Source organism: Phyllostomus discolor, chromosome 4, assembly GCF_004126475.2.
Source record: "Phyllostomus discolor isolate MPI-MPIP mPhyDis1 chromosome 4, mPhyDis1.pri.v3, whole genome shotgun sequence".
Taxonomy (NCBI): domain Eukaryota; kingdom Metazoa; phylum Chordata; class Mammalia; order Chiroptera; family Phyllostomidae; genus Phyllostomus; species Phyllostomus discolor.
In genome coordinates, this window is record NC_040906.2 from 32,488,675 (window position 1) to 32,506,970 (window position 18,296).

The 18,296-nt window shown below is 41.3% G+C and overlaps 1 protein-coding gene across 3 annotated transcripts in view; it reads left to right on the plus strand.

Annotated features, from left to right (window-relative positions):
* HECW2 (HECT, C2 and WW domain containing E3 ubiquitin protein ligase 2) overlaps positions 1 to 18,296 on the plus strand; it is a 353,554-nt gene that overhangs the window by 193,268 nt on the left and 141,990 nt on the right. For all 3 annotated transcript variants that reach the window (XM_028508950.1, XM_028508951.2, XM_036023148.1), the window contains 2 exons: positions 10,034 to 10,141; positions 16,899 to 16,993. In XM_028508950.1, the coding sequence (XP_028364751.1) occupies positions 10,034 to 10,141; positions 16,899 to 16,993 (203 nt within the window). The remainder of the gene's footprint in view (positions 1 to 10,033; positions 10,142 to 16,898; positions 16,994 to 18,296) is intronic.

The window sequence follows — 18,296 nt, forward strand, 5'->3', positions numbered from 1 at the left end:
AAATAAATAAATAAGATCTTTTTAAAATTATTTAAAAAAAAAAAGAAAAGCTTTGAGTAATTTACCATTCAAGAACTGTCTGAGAGAGGGAGCTGTGTGCTCAGTGGCATAGCGAACCAGTGCTGACTGTACATGAGCCTGCGCTGTTGTTGTCTGGTCATGTGGCACCTTTGTCTGAGAAAACCTGGACTCCAGAAACATATACATAAGCATGCTTTTGTTGTAATGTATGCATATTTATAACAAATTAGAACCAAATAAATTTATTTGAAATAGATTCAAAAGGTAAAAACTAACAAAATGAAGTTGAGGAATTTTGCTTTTGTGTATTAAAAAACTTAGCTCCCTTTGAAGAGAGGATGAAATGGAATGAACAATTAAAAAAACCCACATGGCTAGTTCCTATTATCTGCTAGTTCAACCCTGTACCCCATATTCCTCATGGCTTTCTGGGCTGGGGCTGTCATCATTCTGTGCAATAATGCAATGGAGAGTCTGCAGTTTGACTTGTCCAAGGTCATAAATCCAGTAATGAGAGAAATAGAGTTTAAACTTGGGTCTACTGTTTCTTGAAGTTCTGGAATCTTACCTAGCAGACAGCCTGGCAATATCATTTCCAAGCAGTGTCTTCCTTTCATAAAACCTATAATAAATGATACGTACTTTAAAACAAAAAGCATACTTCTTGGTGAATAGAGGGAGTTTGTGTGGATGAAATGCCAGTGATATATTAAATATGCTCCATTAAACATTTTATGGCATTAGATATGATGGAGAATTGGAGCATTGTATTTCGGCTGATTGAGGTTGAATGTGGGAAAGTTGGACTTTCAGGAATTGTTTGAAGAAAGAGAGAAGGGCCTGGTGGAATTAGAGAGGGAAATTACAGGATGGTGGTTTGACTGGAGAGAGCTTAGAGGTGGATGAGTCACCTCACAGGGTCACTGGACTGAAGGGCTGGAGTTGGTGTGCAGCCTTTTGCACTGAGGGCGGATATTTATAGGTGCCGCAGCCCTGTCTGTGCAGGAAAGGTGGATACGGGAGGCAGGTCATGTTTAGGTTATGCTCCTGCTCTTGGTGCTGGGCCTGAGCAAGAAGCATTGTGAGCTGTCCTCTCTTGTCCTTGTACAGTCTACTCTGCAGGCAGCAGCCAGAATGGTATTTTTAAAATGCAGATCCTGTCCCTCCCCTGCTTTAAATTCTTCAGTGACTTTCCATGGTGGTCAGAGTGGAATCTCTGCCCTTCTCCATGGTCTCCACAGACGGTGCGGTGCGATGCGGTGCTGAGGAGCACGGTTTCTGGAGCAGGGCAGCCTGTGCTCACTCTGCACACGCTAGTTGCAGGAACTCGGGCACATTTCTCAACTTCTCTGTGCCTTAGTTTCCCCATTGTTAAAAAATCTGATAGTAGTACCCAAAAGGATTGTTAGTGGTTCCAGTGTATAAATAATAGCAAAATGTGGTGAGCTCTACATTGTTTGATATTATTATTAAGGTCTCCAGGGTGGCCCTGCCCATCTCTGATCTCATGCTCTCCCCCCCTCTGCTGTGTTCACTCCGCTCTAGCTGCATCACTTTGTTCTGAAGAAAACAGTAGACTTGTTGCTGTTTTAGGGTCTTTGCATTTTTTGTTTTTGCCTTTTCCCGAGTTCCCCTGCAGAAAATGCTCTCAGTTCATTCAGGCCCCTGTCCAAATGTTTCCCTAACCAACCTGCGTGAAGTAGTACTCTTGTACCCACCTCTCTTCCAGCTCCCAACTCTCCTGGATGCCATTTTCAAGCCATGTTATCCGAACCTGACATTACATTATATTGACTATACCTCCTGATATATACATTATTTTGTGTGCTTATTGGTCGATTTCCCCACTGGACCAAAATCGCCGCAAGGACAGGGTCTTTGATTCTCTTATTCCCCCTGGAATCCCTGTCACTTAGAATATTAGAATAGTGCATGCTCAGTACATATTTTTTATTTAAAATATTTTATTTATTTATTTTTAGAGAGAGGGGAGTGGTCAGGGCAGGAAGAAAGAGAGGGAGAGGAACACCTATCCATTGCCTCACACATACACCCAACTGGAGACCTGGCCTGCAACTCAGGCATATGCCCTTACCGGGAATCAAACTGGAGACCTCTTTGTTCACAGGCCAATGCTCAATCCACTGAGCCACAGGAGCCAGGGCTCAATAAATATTTGTTGAATTAATTTTAATAAATTTCACTTTCTCCATCAGTTTTAGAATTGGTTTTCTTTCTGTCTTTAGGCCTTACACTGTTCTTTCTAATTCTTGTTAGCATGTCATCACCTTGCCCCAAATGATGGACCTTGAGAAAAAGATCATTAACTTTTCTCACGAAAGTTATTTAGCAATAAGAAGCCTCATTCTAACTTATCAGCCTTGGGACACAAGAAAGGATAGAAGCATTTTAGTGTCATTGTCATTGCTGATGGGCCTAATATTGGATCTTGTGCTGAGGTGTTTACCAAGCGACCGAATGCTGGCCATACTTGAATCTTTGAAAGATCTTGGATAGACATTCTCATCATAAAGGTGTAATTGCTGGAGGAGAATTGCCGTGCAAACCATGATGGGGAGAATTAGTACTGACAGCAATATGTACTTTAAAGAGACTGAAGAATTTTATAAAGAGCACGTAATTTGTGCCAATAGTTTTATCATGAAATCGGATAAAACAATTACAAATTGCATGTTCTGTTTTCACAATGATAGTTATTATAAATTATCACAATAACAGAATAAAAAATAGATTTCTTGTTTGATATAAGTAAGCCTTTAATAATTTAATCCATTTGAAGTATTATCAAGGAATTTGTATTTCCTATATTTTATGTAAGAAAACATTTAGTTGGGGAAAAAAAGAAATCTTAATTTAGAAATCCTCTGAAAGCCTTTGTCAGAAAAGAGTCTGTTTAAGATGCTTCAAAAGTCTTTACTGAAACAGGTCATGTGATCTTAGGTAAGCCAATTCATCTTTTTGTGCATTGGTATGACCGACTGTAAGATATAATCAGAGTTGATTGCCAGTTCAGCATAGCAGTGTGATTGAATGAAGTTAATTTGAAATTTTTGCCACAAAGACCAAGAGTTTAAATAAACAGCTTTTGTTAAATTAGCCTAATGAAGCTTACCATAAAATATGCAGTATTCCCCTTGTTTTTCTTTATTGTGAACAAGATGGGGATCTCTTAAAAGGCTTTATGCCTTCCTTGGCATGAACTTTATTTCTCTTTCGTATGTTTAAAAAACATAATACTAATATTCACATAAATGATTCAGTTAAATATTCAGTTAAAGTCACATAATCAAAAGGAGAATTTAGGATATCTTTCAGCCTAATCTGAGCTTCTGCTATGTACCTGATATTGTTCTAGTCACTTGAGATACATCAGCGCACAGAACAGACAAAATTCTTGACCTCTTGGAGCTTACATTTTAAAGAGAAAGACAGACAATGTACCAGAAGTGTACACATATAGTATGTTAGATGGTGAGAGGGTTATAGGAAAGAAATTGAGCAAAATAGGGTGGTCCAGGAATGCTGGAGTAGTTACAGTTTTAAGTGGGAGTGGTCAGGGTAGAGCTCGTTGAGAAGGTGTGCAGGCAAACAGGAAGAGCATCGGAGGAGAGGCCTGAGCCATAAGGATGTCATGGGGGAAGTACCAGACAAACAGACCTTGAGGCAGAATCTTGATCACATGTTGAGGACGTATAAAGGGGGAAAAAAACCTTTCCTCTGCGTCCTAGGGTCAGGGGCTGGGCCTGCAAATCAGACTGACAAGAAGAGACAGATTAACAGAAGAAAAAGCATAGAAATTTCATTAGATGTAAAATTTTAATTTCTGTGTGCATGGAAACCTTCGTGGAAATGAAACGAGGACTCAAAGAAGTGGTTAACCTCAGGAGCTCATACACCATTTAAACAAAAGACAATAAATTGTGGAGAAGTAATAGACAAAGGAAGGGGGTTTGGGCTTCTAGGGGTGGTAAATTGTGGGAAGGCACAAATGTCCCCACGGCCACACTTCCCAGACGTGTCACAAGCTCTTCTTAGCCTCTGTTGCTTTGCCTGTCCTGTATTGTGCTGGTGTCTTTTTCTCCCATCTCTGGCACATTGTAATCATCAAATTCCTTTGGTATCTATAAGAAAATTGCTCTTCCGGTGGCTCCGAAGTCGCAGTCACCAGTGGGTGTGCTCTCACCTAGTGGCGTGGTGCTGGGATTGTGATCTCCATACCAGTCCGGCACTCACACGGTCCATCCAGAGAGGGCTTCGCGGTATGGAACTGGATGTCTGGGCAGATCGGGTTAAAAACTAATGCCAAATTTTCAACTTCATTTAAAAGTTCGTCAGTGACTCTTACAGCACTGAGTAAGATTGGTGCTCCATTTGGTACTGTCACTGGTAAAGACTCACCCCTCCCCTGCAATGTAGTTCCCATCTCGAAGTCCCGGTCAGAGTTTTCTTCTCACATTGCAGTGGGATTCCATAACCTGCCTAGTACATGCTGGTAAATTTGCAAAGTTTTAACAGTGAGGTGGGCTCTGTGAAGGTGTGTACTTTGCTCAGGTGTAGAATGATAGAATGATCATTTTGATTCAAATCGTAGCTTAGAGTTAGTCTCCAAAACCCAAATCCCAGACAGGGCGCATAATTTCTGAGTGTAGCCAGAATAAAGCCAGGCTCCGTTATGATCCAATCTCAGAACATGGTTATATACAGTTTGTATCCAAAAAGTAATTTAAACTCAATTTAGAAGTTTATGTCATTTTGGAGAAAATGTAGAGAGGGATTGTTTTAAAGCAAAAGAAAATTTGTAGGCATTATTTTTTTATCCTCTTGCACAATCTGCCTCATGGCATCTTTCTCACAAAAGTTCTCATCTTTTTCCAGCTCCCTGGGTTATTGATAGAAGAGTAAGGGCTTTGAATACGTTTTTAAAAATTTCTATTTTATGTCTAGTACTGTATGAAGTTTTGGGAAATGTTAATATAGACTTTGAAACATCTCCAAATCCAAAATTTTTTGAATGTGTTTGTTATGTCTGGTCATGTCCCTTATATATTCTTTTATCTTAAAAGCCAATTTAAAAACATTTCCTTGAGTCTAAAAATCCCATACAAGAGAAAATTATTCTCTTAACGGTACCTTTCACACTGATTTTTATGTATGGAATATTATGGGAAAGGAAGAGTTTAAAAAAATTAAAAGAACTTTATGCTTACATTATTTTAGCTTTTGTGGCATTTAATAAAAAGAATTCATTTAGTTTTTTTTTTAATGATGGCTTATAATCACATTATAGGTTAATATAATTAATCCCATTTCTCCAAAGAAGAAAAGAGTTATATCCTGGGACCCAGGCAACAATAGAAACTTCTACCACCGAATTCAGCTCTGAATATGGCTACTTATTTGCTGCTTCTGATGACCTGATGACCATTCATGAAACCCCACCCCCCACCCCCCAAAAAAATGAACACTGGGAGGTAAACAAAATGTCTTAAGGAAGAGAGAAGCGAAGGGATGGATGGGACCTCTTACTGACTGGCTGACATGTGTAGATCTCCCAAAGGATATCTCCTTATGTATCTCCCAGAGAGGCTTCAAACTTGATTGATAGAGAGACGTTTTAATTACTCACGGTCATAGGGAGCACGAACCATTCTTCCTCTTTCCCCTTCAACACTTTGTAAGGTATGCACACCTCTATCATAGCACTTTTTACATTGCACTGCACCTTATGTGGCAGTCTTCCCCCTGCACTGTCAACTCCGTAGGGCAGGAAATGGGAGCTCTTGCTCTTCATAGTAGGAGGTCAGTAAATGCCTTTCAACTGAAGGAAGGGAGGGAGAGAGGGAGGGAGGGAAGAAGGAACGAACAGGCTAACAAATGAAAGGGATAGTAGTCAAAGAGATGCACATGGTCCAGAACATTGCTTAATTGCTCAATTTCCCTGGAAATAACCATGGACAGAATTTTTCCATGTGTGGTGTTTGTGGTACCTATATCAGAATCACCTGGTTGGGGTGCTAAAACTCAGATTCCTGCATGCTCACTCAAACCTACTGAATCAGTCTCTGGAAGAGCAGAACAGGACTCGGCATTTGGAAGAAGCCCCCAGGACATTCACTGTGAGCAATGGACTTGGGCTGTCATCATCCTGGAGGCTCAGTTAGCCAAAGGGTAAGCTAGCCAATGGTGCTGTGTGACCCCCTGAATGTGCAGGAGATGTTAAATCTGCTTACATAAAAATTTGTCTAAGACTCCATGGTGTTCCTCCTAAAAATCGTGTGGTTTTCATTAAGAAAAGGGGGTGTGTTCCTCATGTAATTAACAGGACCTGAGGAAATTCTCTGAGCCACTCTATAGTTAATAGAAGAGAGTTATTGTGTGTAGTGTAATCTTATATTTCTTCCCCTTTATTTCCTGGGTCCAAACACTATATTTGTTTCTCCCTTGGAGAAGCAGACTTAACACAAGTCACTTCAGTGTTAATAACAGAATTAATTAGAATAGCCCTAAAGAGTAATTTTTAAGCATAGCAAATGAAATCATTTTGGAAAATATCATGGATTGCTAAAATAAGGCAAGAGTAGAGATTTTCACAAATTTTCTTGATCATTTTCTCTTGCTAACCAAAATCTAATATATATGAAAATTGCCTTAGAAAAATTTTAGAGCTTTTTTGGTGTGTGCTTTATTTTTCTATTTTAGAGAAAATGTACTGCCAACTAGACTATAAAACAACAAAGAGCACATAGGAGACATCAGTGGACAAACTTTATATAAACCCTACCAAACAAAATTAGATTTAGAGAAGGGTTTAGGAACATGAATTAAACATCTTCAACGTTTCTTTTTGTGATTACATTTCAGCTAGAAAGTAACCTGAGTATCTAGAATATACACACCTATAATGTCGACTCTATTATAATTGTAAAGCAGACACTAATCCTAGTAGTAAGGGACATAAAGGAATGTAATGGTCAAAGAGCAAAAGCAAAGATAAAACCAGGAAAATGTGCCTCCTGGGAGCTGACCTGTTTCTAGGTTGAGAAGAAGAAGCTAAAGGTCAAGTGAGAGAAGGTGACTGACCGACGGAGGGGGTGGGGTCAAGGGCACCACCACCATAATGGGACCTGGGCAAAAGGGCAAGACGTCAGCATGGATACGGAAAAGATGGGAGGTGGTTGGGAGGTGGAGGAACTCAGGAGATGAGGCCTCATGCCTTCTGTGTTTGGGTGGTACCCTGTTCCACATGGGAGGGTGGAAATGAGGTAGGGGATGTGAGGGTGGTGCAGCAGATCAGCGTAGTTAAGGGAAATGGGGGGGAAATGACCAACTGTAAGTGGAACAATTGGTAATTGATTTTGAAGACTAATGATATTTCTTTGGTCGATGAGAAACTTTATTCAGTTAAAGGAAGAAATAGGTTTATAATTACATATATATTATCCTTCTAGGGGATTTATTTTTAAAAAGCTTTTTTTTATTGTTGTTCAAGTACAGTTGTCTCCATTTCTCCCCCACCCCCACCCCAGCCATCCCCACCTCCCACCTTCCATCCCACCCCGCTCTGGTTTGGTGCGTGTGTCCTTTATACATGTTCCTGGAACCCTTTCTTTGGTGCACATTTTATACTTAGTTATTTTTTCTTGTTTGGAGTAGGGACATTTTTAAAAGACTGACTTACCTAATGCAGGTGTTCACTAGGGATAGAGGAAAAACAACTCCTACAACCTGGGAAAAAACATTCTGTGCTAGAATATCTGCAAAAAAGTGATGATCTGAGCAGAGAAATGCTCTCACCGGAAGGGAGTTCCTGGGCCAGCCTAGAACTGACTGCAACCTAAATGAAGGCGTTAACCTATTTAAAGAACAAAGTTTTCATCCGAAGGACCAATTACAATTGGTCGTCTTCTCTGTCAGAAATCTCTAGGGAACTTGTAAAGGTTGAGTTGGGCCTCAGGCAGCATTTGTGTCTGGAGCTCAGTCTCCTCCTCCCCTCGCTCTAGTTCTGCTCCTCAGTGGCCCATCCTCCCAATGCAGTTACGTCAGAAGTGTGGACTTAGTTTCGCTTCATTGAGTGCTGGGGGCGGGGGCCGGGGAGAATTCAGTAATACCAGGAATGCAAACTGTTTTACAGTGAGGTCACCATTAACAAGTACAGTTTTGTTACTGTTAATTTTTATCATCATGATCTTAGTGCTTGCTCCTTAACACAAGAGTTGATGCTGCCTCTTCTTTCCTGAGGCCTCAAGAAGAAAATTCCCCATGTGCATAACCACATTTTTTTAAAGCATCTTGAGTAGCTGGACACCTTCTACTCATGTGCTTGTGTTCTCTTGCACTGTTCTCACCTCCCCTAATTTTCCCCCTTTTGCTTGGAACAGGGTACCATCCACTTATGCCCATGGGGTCCAGCTTTCCATGTCTTCCAAGTGACCAGCACCTAATAAAACACATTTATTTCTGAAAACTTAAGAGTCCCTCTCCCCACCTAAGTGAGAAGGATCTGCTCCAAGGAGCCACAAGACCAACAGCCACAGGACACCTTTCGAGTCCGGTTTTTGGCAGTTGCCTGTGTGCCGTCTAAATGGCTGTGTTGTGTCTGTTTCGGTGATGGTGGGGTTGTGCCCCGGTGTTGTTCGTTCAGGTGTGGAAGTGATGCCACAAATGGCTTATGCCTTTCCTTCTGTAATGAACAGAGGCTGCTGCTTGGACTTGCACAAAGAATCTTTGGCTTGTGCTGAATGCAAGTCATGTGAAAGGCCTGTTCCTGCCTAAGTTCTGTGGCTCATCCATGTGATGAAGCCTGTGGGCCACAGAGCAGCAGCAGATGGAAGTCCCTCAGGGCTGGGTTGTCTGCCCCCTCGGGTGTTTTTTCTTTTAATGCTCAAAACAGGAGAGGTTTTTCTTCTCAGACCTATTCCCCTGGGCTTGGGACCATTTCTTTGTCTTTCCTTTTTAGCATAGCTCTTGCTTTGCCCTCTCTGGTTGATTTCTGCTCTCAGTTCAAGTGTAACCCTAAGCTTTCCTCTTGGGATTTGGTGAAACAAATGAGGTGCATTCAACTTTAAGAGCCAGCGTCACTGTGCACATTTTTGTAAACCTATGAAACTCTGAATGGTCTCCTTTTCTTGTTTTCAGATTAACTGCCTATTCTAGGGCTCTAGGACAGAGGTTCAAACTAGCGAGATGTGAGCAAGATATACAGAATATGAATCCCCTCAGCCTTCAGGGTGGCAGGCAGAGCCTGGGCAACCAGAGCATCGCTGCCTGTCATCTGAAGTTGTGTGTCTTCCAATCATCCCAGTGTGCCCACTGATATCCCCACTTTCCGTGTGCCATCAGGTCAGACGGCTTGGAAAATGCTACTTTCAGGCCTATTCTTTGGATCCGTCCTTTCCATCCTTCTTCCATGCAGAAACGTAAATGCTGTCTCTTTCCTTTTCTTAAATCAGCTCAAGGCCTACTGCCTTTGGCAGCTGGACATTTTCCTGGCAGACCTGATGACCTGGGGCTCTGCTCATGGCGAACCTGGACCATGCCTTGACTCAGTTTTATAGCTTAATGTCCCTTTTCGTGCCCGATCTTCAGTTTTGTTATATTCTCCCAGCTCTGCTCTTCCTTTCCTTTTCATAAAGGGTCTTACACATAGGAGCTCAACACCTCTTTCCCAGATCAGCCCATCACTGAGGCTGCAGCAGCAGCATCCTTGGTTCCCTATAGTTTGTACTTTGGCAACAGGGAGCGACCTGGCCCAGCCGGAATATGCTGCCACCTCCCCCCTCCCCCGCACCCCTCCGCAGTCCTCCCTTACAATTGCAGGTGTAGAAGTCCAGGGTAATGATCTGCAAGGGGGGGGTAGTTATTACTAATAGTGTTCATTAATATTTCCCCTTTATCCTTTTTCTGTTTATCTTAGAATTTCTTTTAGTCTTTGGGCTAAGAAACAACAAAGAGGTTATAATTAAACTGAAAAGTGTTTCTTCATTTTTTTCAGACGAGAATTCTCCAGCCAACTTCTGGGATTCTAAAAACAGGGGTGTGACTGGCACACAAAAAGGGCAGATTGTGTGGAGAATTGAGCCTGGGCCCTATTTCATGGAACGTAAGTAATGGAGTGTGAAGTACAAGTTCATCACTCCCATTGTAGAAATGTGTGGGGATCTGTGGGGCTTCTTCGGAGTGTTATTTAAAAATTTTCAGCTCTGATTGATTTATGCCATATAAACCCAAAATGGAAAGTATATTGTTTTAGAAAATGCTCATTAGAGAATGTTCATGTATTTTGAAAAGCGTATGTGTGTGCGCACGTGTATCATGTGAATGTATGATACATAAACTGTGTGTGGCTATTTTAATGTTTCACATGTTTTATGTGCCCTTGTATCTACATTTGCATTAATATTTAATTACTAATATTTATTTTAGGGAGCAGAGAGAATAGTTCAAGATTTAAGTTAAATTTAAGAATTTAATTGAAAAATTTTGTTCACTAACTTCACCATTATTTTTCCCAGCAACAGAATAACTTTTGCATCTGGGCCCTAGTTTTCACAAGTGTAGGTACGACAGTCTGGGGCTGCTGGAGAAGCCAGTTTCCTAGGAATCAGAAACTGGCTGCAGGTAATCCACACATCACCCAGTTATCTGATGTTACAAATTCTTTTATACAGTACACGGTTCACAGAAATATCTCATCTCGTTTTATTCTGGATGAAAGGGAGTATTTAAATTCGACACTGATATTATTGAGAATATAGTAAATATGTTTTTGTCAAGTATCTGGAACATGAGTAAATAAGTAATTTACTGGTTGGTCCAGGTTAACTTCCACATTTACAGAATATTTCTTTCATGTAGAAATTTCTGCGATATTAATCTCTGTATAAGAATTAAGTTTTCTCTATGCAAGGGATTTAATGTAAGTGAGTGTGTGGATGCTAGCTACAAAGGTTGTACTATTACAGCTTAAAGTATAAAATAAGGTTTGATTCAATGGCAAACTGATGTAAGCACACTACTATTAAAGCATATGAAACTTCTGTAATATAAAAAGTTATTAGAAAGATTAACATTTATTCCTTTGAATTACCATTAAAGGCATCAGATTATTTCTTCCACATTTTTACTGGTAGGTCCGCATTCTGGAGCTTTCTCTAATCCTGTTTCTGCCCCCTAAGGAATGTCTTCTTTTCAGTTCAGTTTCTGGCCAGCTTGTCTCTTTAAACCCTAAGTGGAATGCAATTTTTAAGGGAAAATGCTCATGATGTGAGTGAGGGGGAACAGGCAGAGACTTACGGCACAATCCCAACTCTGAGTGCGGCGAGTAGGAAAAAAGTCTGGGAGGGTATTTGCCAAAATGGGAGCGGGGCTGTTTCCGTGAGGTGAGATTCTGGGTGATTTGTTTTTCTTGGCCATTCCTACTTTACTTTACAACACTGGCCCAGATGGCATTAGTACATAAGTAACCAGAAAAATAAGTGATGAAAGGACATGGGGAAATGGAATGGGAAACACCAAGCTCACTCTCATTGTGATTCCTCCTTTGAAAGGGTCCCAGGGTTTAGCTGAGAAATACTGCCAACTGGACTTCAGGGGAAATAAGAAGGCTGGTAAAACAGCCTTCACACAGCTCCCAAATGCTGAAGACTGCTAGGAATGATTGCCCCTTGAGGGAGTGCGCAGGTTCACATCATGGGCTCATGGGAACGCCTGGGAAGAAGGCAGCATTGCGTGCTGCTCTGATTCGGAACACCGTGTGTGGGGGTGGGGAGCCCGTTTACAGAGCACCTCGTTTTCTGTGCTCGGTGTTCTCTCTCCCTCCTCCCTCCAGAAGTGTTGGAGGTTCGTGATGCCCTGGCTGAGGAGGGTATAGTAAATATTTCTGTCTCAACAAAGGTTTTTCTTTACCTGTCACTTTAGTATTTGATAGAAATGGGCTTGACGTTGAAGGTAGGAATTGGAAACGAAGAAAATAGTAGGGTTTCTTCTTTTTCTCCTCTAATTTAGCATTTCCACCTCAATTCTTCCTACACAACGTTGAGGTTATTGTGCTGTATGAGTGTAAACCTGGAAATATTCAGTAATGTATTTTTTAAGGACTGAGAAAAGTTGCGTAAGTTGACGTCCTGGACCGTATACAGGAATTATGGACCAGTTTGGCTCTATAAGCTCATCTTCGTTAATCAGATGAGGCCTCCCCCAACACACATCTCTGTCCTTCCAATATCCATCCAATGTAAAGACCTCAGCTGACGTGTGTGTCACTGCTTAGAAGTATGGTTCGTGTCTTTTAGACACTTTTTACCCCATGTCTGAGGAGAGCAGACCTCGGGACTTCACAGCATAGTGAAGTTTTGCTTGAATTTCTGAGCACATGGTGTGTAACTTAAGAATCAGGGGGTAGGGGGTTGCTGGGTGTGTTAGACAGCTCCTGTGTTTTCCACCTCTGATCTTGGAAACTTCTGACATTTAAAAATGTTTGCTTTCATCTTCAGACAGAAAATTTATCTTTAGCTCATCAGAAGTCCTGGCGAAGTAAAATTCTCTGAAAATTGACCTAAATTCATGGGTAAACCTAGATTTGAGCACTAAGCTATTTCTGAATGTAGAGATGGCTTCAGTGTGTCTGGATAAACCCCTAAAGGAGGGAGGCGGCCCAGACTTATGTTATTACAGGGCCTGCTTGAATGAATTTGAAGGACAGAGGTTGGTTTAATTTGGAGTGGGTGACCTTCCTAGACATTGGAGAGGAGAATCACTTTCATCTGCACTTGTCATAAGACTGGCAAATAGTCCTCAGATGAGCTGATGCTCGCAGAAACGAAATTGGTCATCTGTGCATTTTTGAGTGTTGAAATCTAAGAAGTTTCAAAAGTTGTCTCGGCATGCCAGGATGTCTATTTCTATAGTCTTCTATAGACTATAGTCATTCATTCATTCAGATCTGCTTTCTCTCTTTCTTTCATCCTTTCTTATGGTTCTGTCCATCTCTGTGTGGAGAGTTCATTCTTGGTTAGATGGGATCATTCATTGCTCCTTAGTCCATGTCCTCCATCTCCCCTGCCTGTGAACGTAGCTGGTCCTGTGAGCAGTGAGCTTCTCCCTTCTCTGATGCTCAGTCATCAGGCCTGCATTTGCTTTTACTGGTCCTTGTATCTGTTCCTCTTACAGTTAGAGGTTAAAATTGTAGCTAAAATAGAAGCATGGCCTCACGTTCCCTGTTCTGCCCTTTTGAGTATTCTTTCTAGTAGCCTTGTAGCTAAAATGTTGAAGAACATCAATCAAAATGCTACTTCTCTTTTACTTAGAGAGGATGTTGTTTCATTACACTTCTTTTAAATCTTGACTTATCTCCTAAAACACTAAATAATACTTGAAATGAAAGCTGCCACTGAACATGGGACAGTCCTGTATTTTAGGGGCAGGGACCTTTACTGGTATCCTGCTGACGGAGTGGTTGGTTTCAGTGCAGGTGCAGACAGCTGTCCTGTCTTTCTCTCTCTGGTGACCAGCCTGTGTGTTTGTGTTGGTAGTGGGTGATCTGCATAAAGCCCTCTGCTTTGCACCTAGCTGTAAGCCTGACGGAGCTGTGAGCTCTGCAGTGTTCTGGTGACTGGTCCACCCACAAAATCTGCTTTGTGCAATTCAGAGTAAACGTATTGTACAGTTTTCGAGATTCTAATGTATCACCAGAGTTAGAGATTTTTGTTATAACAAGAAATAAAATAACACCCTAATGGGTCAGCTAGCAAACTTGGCCCAGCTATCAATATCCTACAAATAAAAATAAGCAGTCACTTTTTTTTTAAACCTTATAGTCGGTTGCCTTGCTGGCTATTTAGAGGAGATGGTGCCCTACCTTGAGTTCGGGGAAGATGTCTTATAAAAATGCACTTGTCTTTATTGAGAAATGAGCTGCTCGCTTGCTAACCATCGATTCCATCTTTGAGGTACTGCTGCAGGGAGAGCCAGACTGCTGGTCGTTAGCATTTAGAGGGTGACACTAATGAGCTCGTGCCCGCAGAATTCAATACGTCACCGAGCTTATTCTCTGACAGTCCTATGCACTTTGCTTAGCTTTGTTCTTGCAGAATACATGCTATTGGTCTTGGAAGAAAGCACATGGGAGAGTAAGGTGTGCCCAGATCTGTATAGCTATTACTATTTCAGTAATAATCACAAGCCCGTGCTGGTGTTCAGGAAGATCATTTATGGCTGTTCCCAGGGAAGTGAAGTAATAATAAAGCCAGAATTCCTGCGATGGTCATCTTGCTGTTCCTCAAAGCCAGCATGCTCTTCTGCTTCCCCGCTTCGGCTGCTCCTCTCTCCTAGCCTTCTCTGTCCCCACTTTTCTCATCTGTAGGTTGGAGTCCTGACCTGTTTGTTCCGGGAGCCCTTCTGACTCCGCTGTGCCCTCACCACTCTTCTCCGTGGCCTCCACAGCCTTCTCCCCGGCAACTGTCCTTCTCACTGTTTGTCTTCTGTCTTTTGTCAGGCCTGTGCTTGTCATCCCAACAGCTACGCAGTAAATCACCTGCTAAACCAGAAGCCTTTTGTTGATGCTCTTGACTGTCTGGTGTAGAGCTGGGCCTGTGTTGTGATGGGCACATGGTCAAAATCTTTTGCTTGGCAGTGCTGACTACATTTTGAATCACTGCTTAGTGATCAGTGTTCATAGTGGAAAGACTCAGTATTTCACTTCATGACAGACTTTGATTTTAGTATTTCACCATGGATAGGAAATATGCAATAATATAAATCCCTAAAGGAGGATTTTTCTTTAATCATTATGTTTTTTTCTCTTAAAACAAGTGAACTGAGTACTCTGTAGGAGGTGATTTGATGCAGTCAGGGGAGTCCATGGAAGGTGAGCTTCCTTGGGAAAACACATCTAGTAGCCCCATTTGGGTAATCCAGGTGACTCCGTTGGGGAGCTCCACTCCTGTAGGCTGCCCCTGTACCTGGGGCCTGCCTATCAGTGTCATTGCCTATTTGAATGACACCTGGGGAAAAAGGCATTTGCATGATGCTGCAGTGACTCAGGTGCTCTGTATACAGAGAAATTCCAGTGTCTGTGTGACTTATCTTTGACATATTCTGACTTTATGGTCTTTGAAATTGTAGTTACTTTCTAAAACCAATAAATGGCATTTGTATTACTCTTTACCAAGTTCAAATTATATTTACATATAATATATAGCATATATTATATATAATTTCAAATTATATAATATATAGCAAGTTCATGCTAGATATAATATAGCAAATTATATATATAGCAAGTTCAAATTATATTTATATATAATTTATAGCATATGTTATATATAACTTGAACTTGATATATATAATATATATAAATACACACACACACTTGTGAATATATATCTCCGTATATATCTACATCTGTATCCGTATTTGTTTCTGTGTCTGTACCTGTATCTATCTATTCACACACTGGTATATATAAGAGGTCTCTCAGGAAAAGGTCCAGCCATTATTACTGTAATGAGGCCAGTTTGCATGACATTGATGTAACCTGGCAGTCAAGGAGAATGGACTGGAATGCACATGTGTGAACAATGATGACTTCACTGTACCAGTCAGTGGGGGCAGTAGATGCTGTGGAGAGAGCATGTGTACTGTGTGAGCATCACATTCAAAATGACTGAATGAGTAGAGCAATAAATCACATCACATTTTGTGTTAAGCTTGAACATTCTTCCATGGAAACTGTTCATGTGATTGAGGAGGCTTTCGGGAATGATACAATGAGTGCAGCAGAAATAAAAGTGAGACACAAATGCTTCAAAGATGGTTGAGAGTCTGTTGAAAGTGATCCATGTTCTGGAAAGCCTGCGAAGAAGCAGAACACCTGAGAATGTTGAACGTCTACAGGCTGCAGCCAACAAAGATTGGCAACTGACAGTGTGAGAACCAGAAGCTGATCTGGGAGTTACAAAAACTACTGCATCCGAGATTTTGATGCAGGCTCTTGACATGAGATATGTCATGGCAAAATTCCTTCAGCTGCCAGAGCAGAAGGAATATCATGCTACAGTTGCTAATGACTTGATTCAAGCCACTACCAGGGAACTAGATTTCCTCAAGAAAGCCAGGACTTCAAAGGGGACTGAGGCACCATTGTCCTATGTACAATGTTTCTTGTATCTTCTTCAATAAAGGCCTCTCTTTTTCATAGTACATGGCTGGATACTTTCTGGACAGACCCGTATATACCAGTGGTTACTAAATTTGATCCCTGTGCAGTAACTGTATGAAGATTCCCAGAATCTGTATAGTATACCACAGTATTTTTTCATACTTGTTAAACTATTTCCATGGAGAGCTGCAGTCAGTCTATATTGTAGAGGTTAGGAGTGAAGGCTTTGGTATCAGACAGATTGGTTTGAGTCCTGGCTCTGTCATTTCCTGTTTGTTTGACCCTTAGCACACCTCAGCACTTCACCTGCAACACGGGGACAGGAATGTCTGCCCTCCAAAGTTGACGCGAGGGTTAAATAACATGACCAGAGACACAGCACCATGTCTGGTACATTGTGGAGCGTGTCAATAAATGGTAGCTGGTGTTACTCTTATGTCTACACTACTTATATTTCGCCATGTTTGTGCATTATTTTTTAGTATATCTGACACTGTTGTTATGCGATTCCATAGAAGCACATGAAATGGTATGATCAATCTGTTGCCTCTAATTTGGAAAAGAAACCATTCTTTTTAGGGACCATTCAAACGCTCATGAGTAGGATTTTCTGAGAGGTGGCAGGGCGAATATCCTCAGCTGATTCCTAGATAACTTGTTTCAGTGTTTAAATTACTGTTTTTCTCTGATCAATTTGCAGCGGAGATAAAAATCTGTTTTAAATACTACCACGGCATCAGTGGAGCCCTGAGAGCCACCACCCCCTGCATCACCGTGAAGAACCCCGCTGTGATGGTGAGTGTCCCGCATTGCCAGCTTCCTCCTGCGGCCCCAGGGGCCTTGCTTCTATTTTTGCACGCCTGGCTCTGGCAGGGTTATGGGGAACAATGGAAAAGGAAACGCAGGACAGCGTGGGCTCCGTTTTAGTAAAGGAAATTACTCGCAGGCTGGTTTACCTGCATCCACAATACTAATCAGTGGAAAAATATGATTTGATTTATTACAGTTCTGTATAGCCAGCTCTTCATGAAGCAAATTAGTGAATGCCCCACTATGGAAGTGTTTTCCAACTTAATTTGGGTGGCAGAGTGGTAGTGAATGATGGCTTGCATCTTGTGTGAACTTTAATTTATAGGAGCTCCATGAGTAAAAGGGAGAACAGTAACTTTAAATAGTGTGAATCTACATGTCCATCAACGAACTTTCATCCCAAAGAGAGTGGGAGCTAAGGGACCACGAACCGCTTCTCCCTCAGGAGGTCTCAGTGCTGTGTCCCTCTGTGTACCGAGTTGGGGTCTAGTGCTTAAAGATGCCATACATATTTTTCATAAAGCATGGCCAGTCAGCGAAGGCCACACTCCTCACCAGGCCCTCCGGTGAAGGAAGAGACGTTTCATTTAGTTTTGGAGGACATTGGTTTTGTGGGACTTTTAAAGGAAAGTATGTCCATTTCCAGCATGGTACTTTCCAAAGGATTACTTTTCACAGTTTTAAAATTTTTCTTTCACTCCATCGACTAACTTTAGAATCTAACAACTTTACAAGATGCCATCCATTGTACACAGATAATGGGACTCTAGACAGTTTGGGGAAATTCTGAGAGTGTAAGATATATAAATTATTTCAGTTTTTATAAATTATTAATAAAAATCTGGTCATAAAAGCATAGAAGGAAAATATCGACTCCCATAATATAGAATCTTGATAACATTGTATGTGTATGTAGATTTATAGATGCATGAATTTTTGGATGTAGGCGGGGGACCAAGCTGACTCCTTGAAGTTCAGAAAGTAAACTTGCAGATGGCGTTTTGCAATTATCCAGACCCACCAATCCTGTATCAGCCAGTCATTTCCTTTATCCATTCATTCAAACAAATATTCATTGGGTGCCAGCTAAGTGCCAGGCATTGTACTCACCATTAGGGATGAAATGATAAACAAAACATAGTCTTTGTTCTCATTGGTCTTCTGGGGAAGGAGAGATATCAGTTAAATTATATTTATTTGAGTCATAATTACTATGAGGGGCTTTAAAATGGGGCCATGAAAGCACATACTGGTAGAATTTATCCTGATCAGAAAGGTGTTGGAAGGC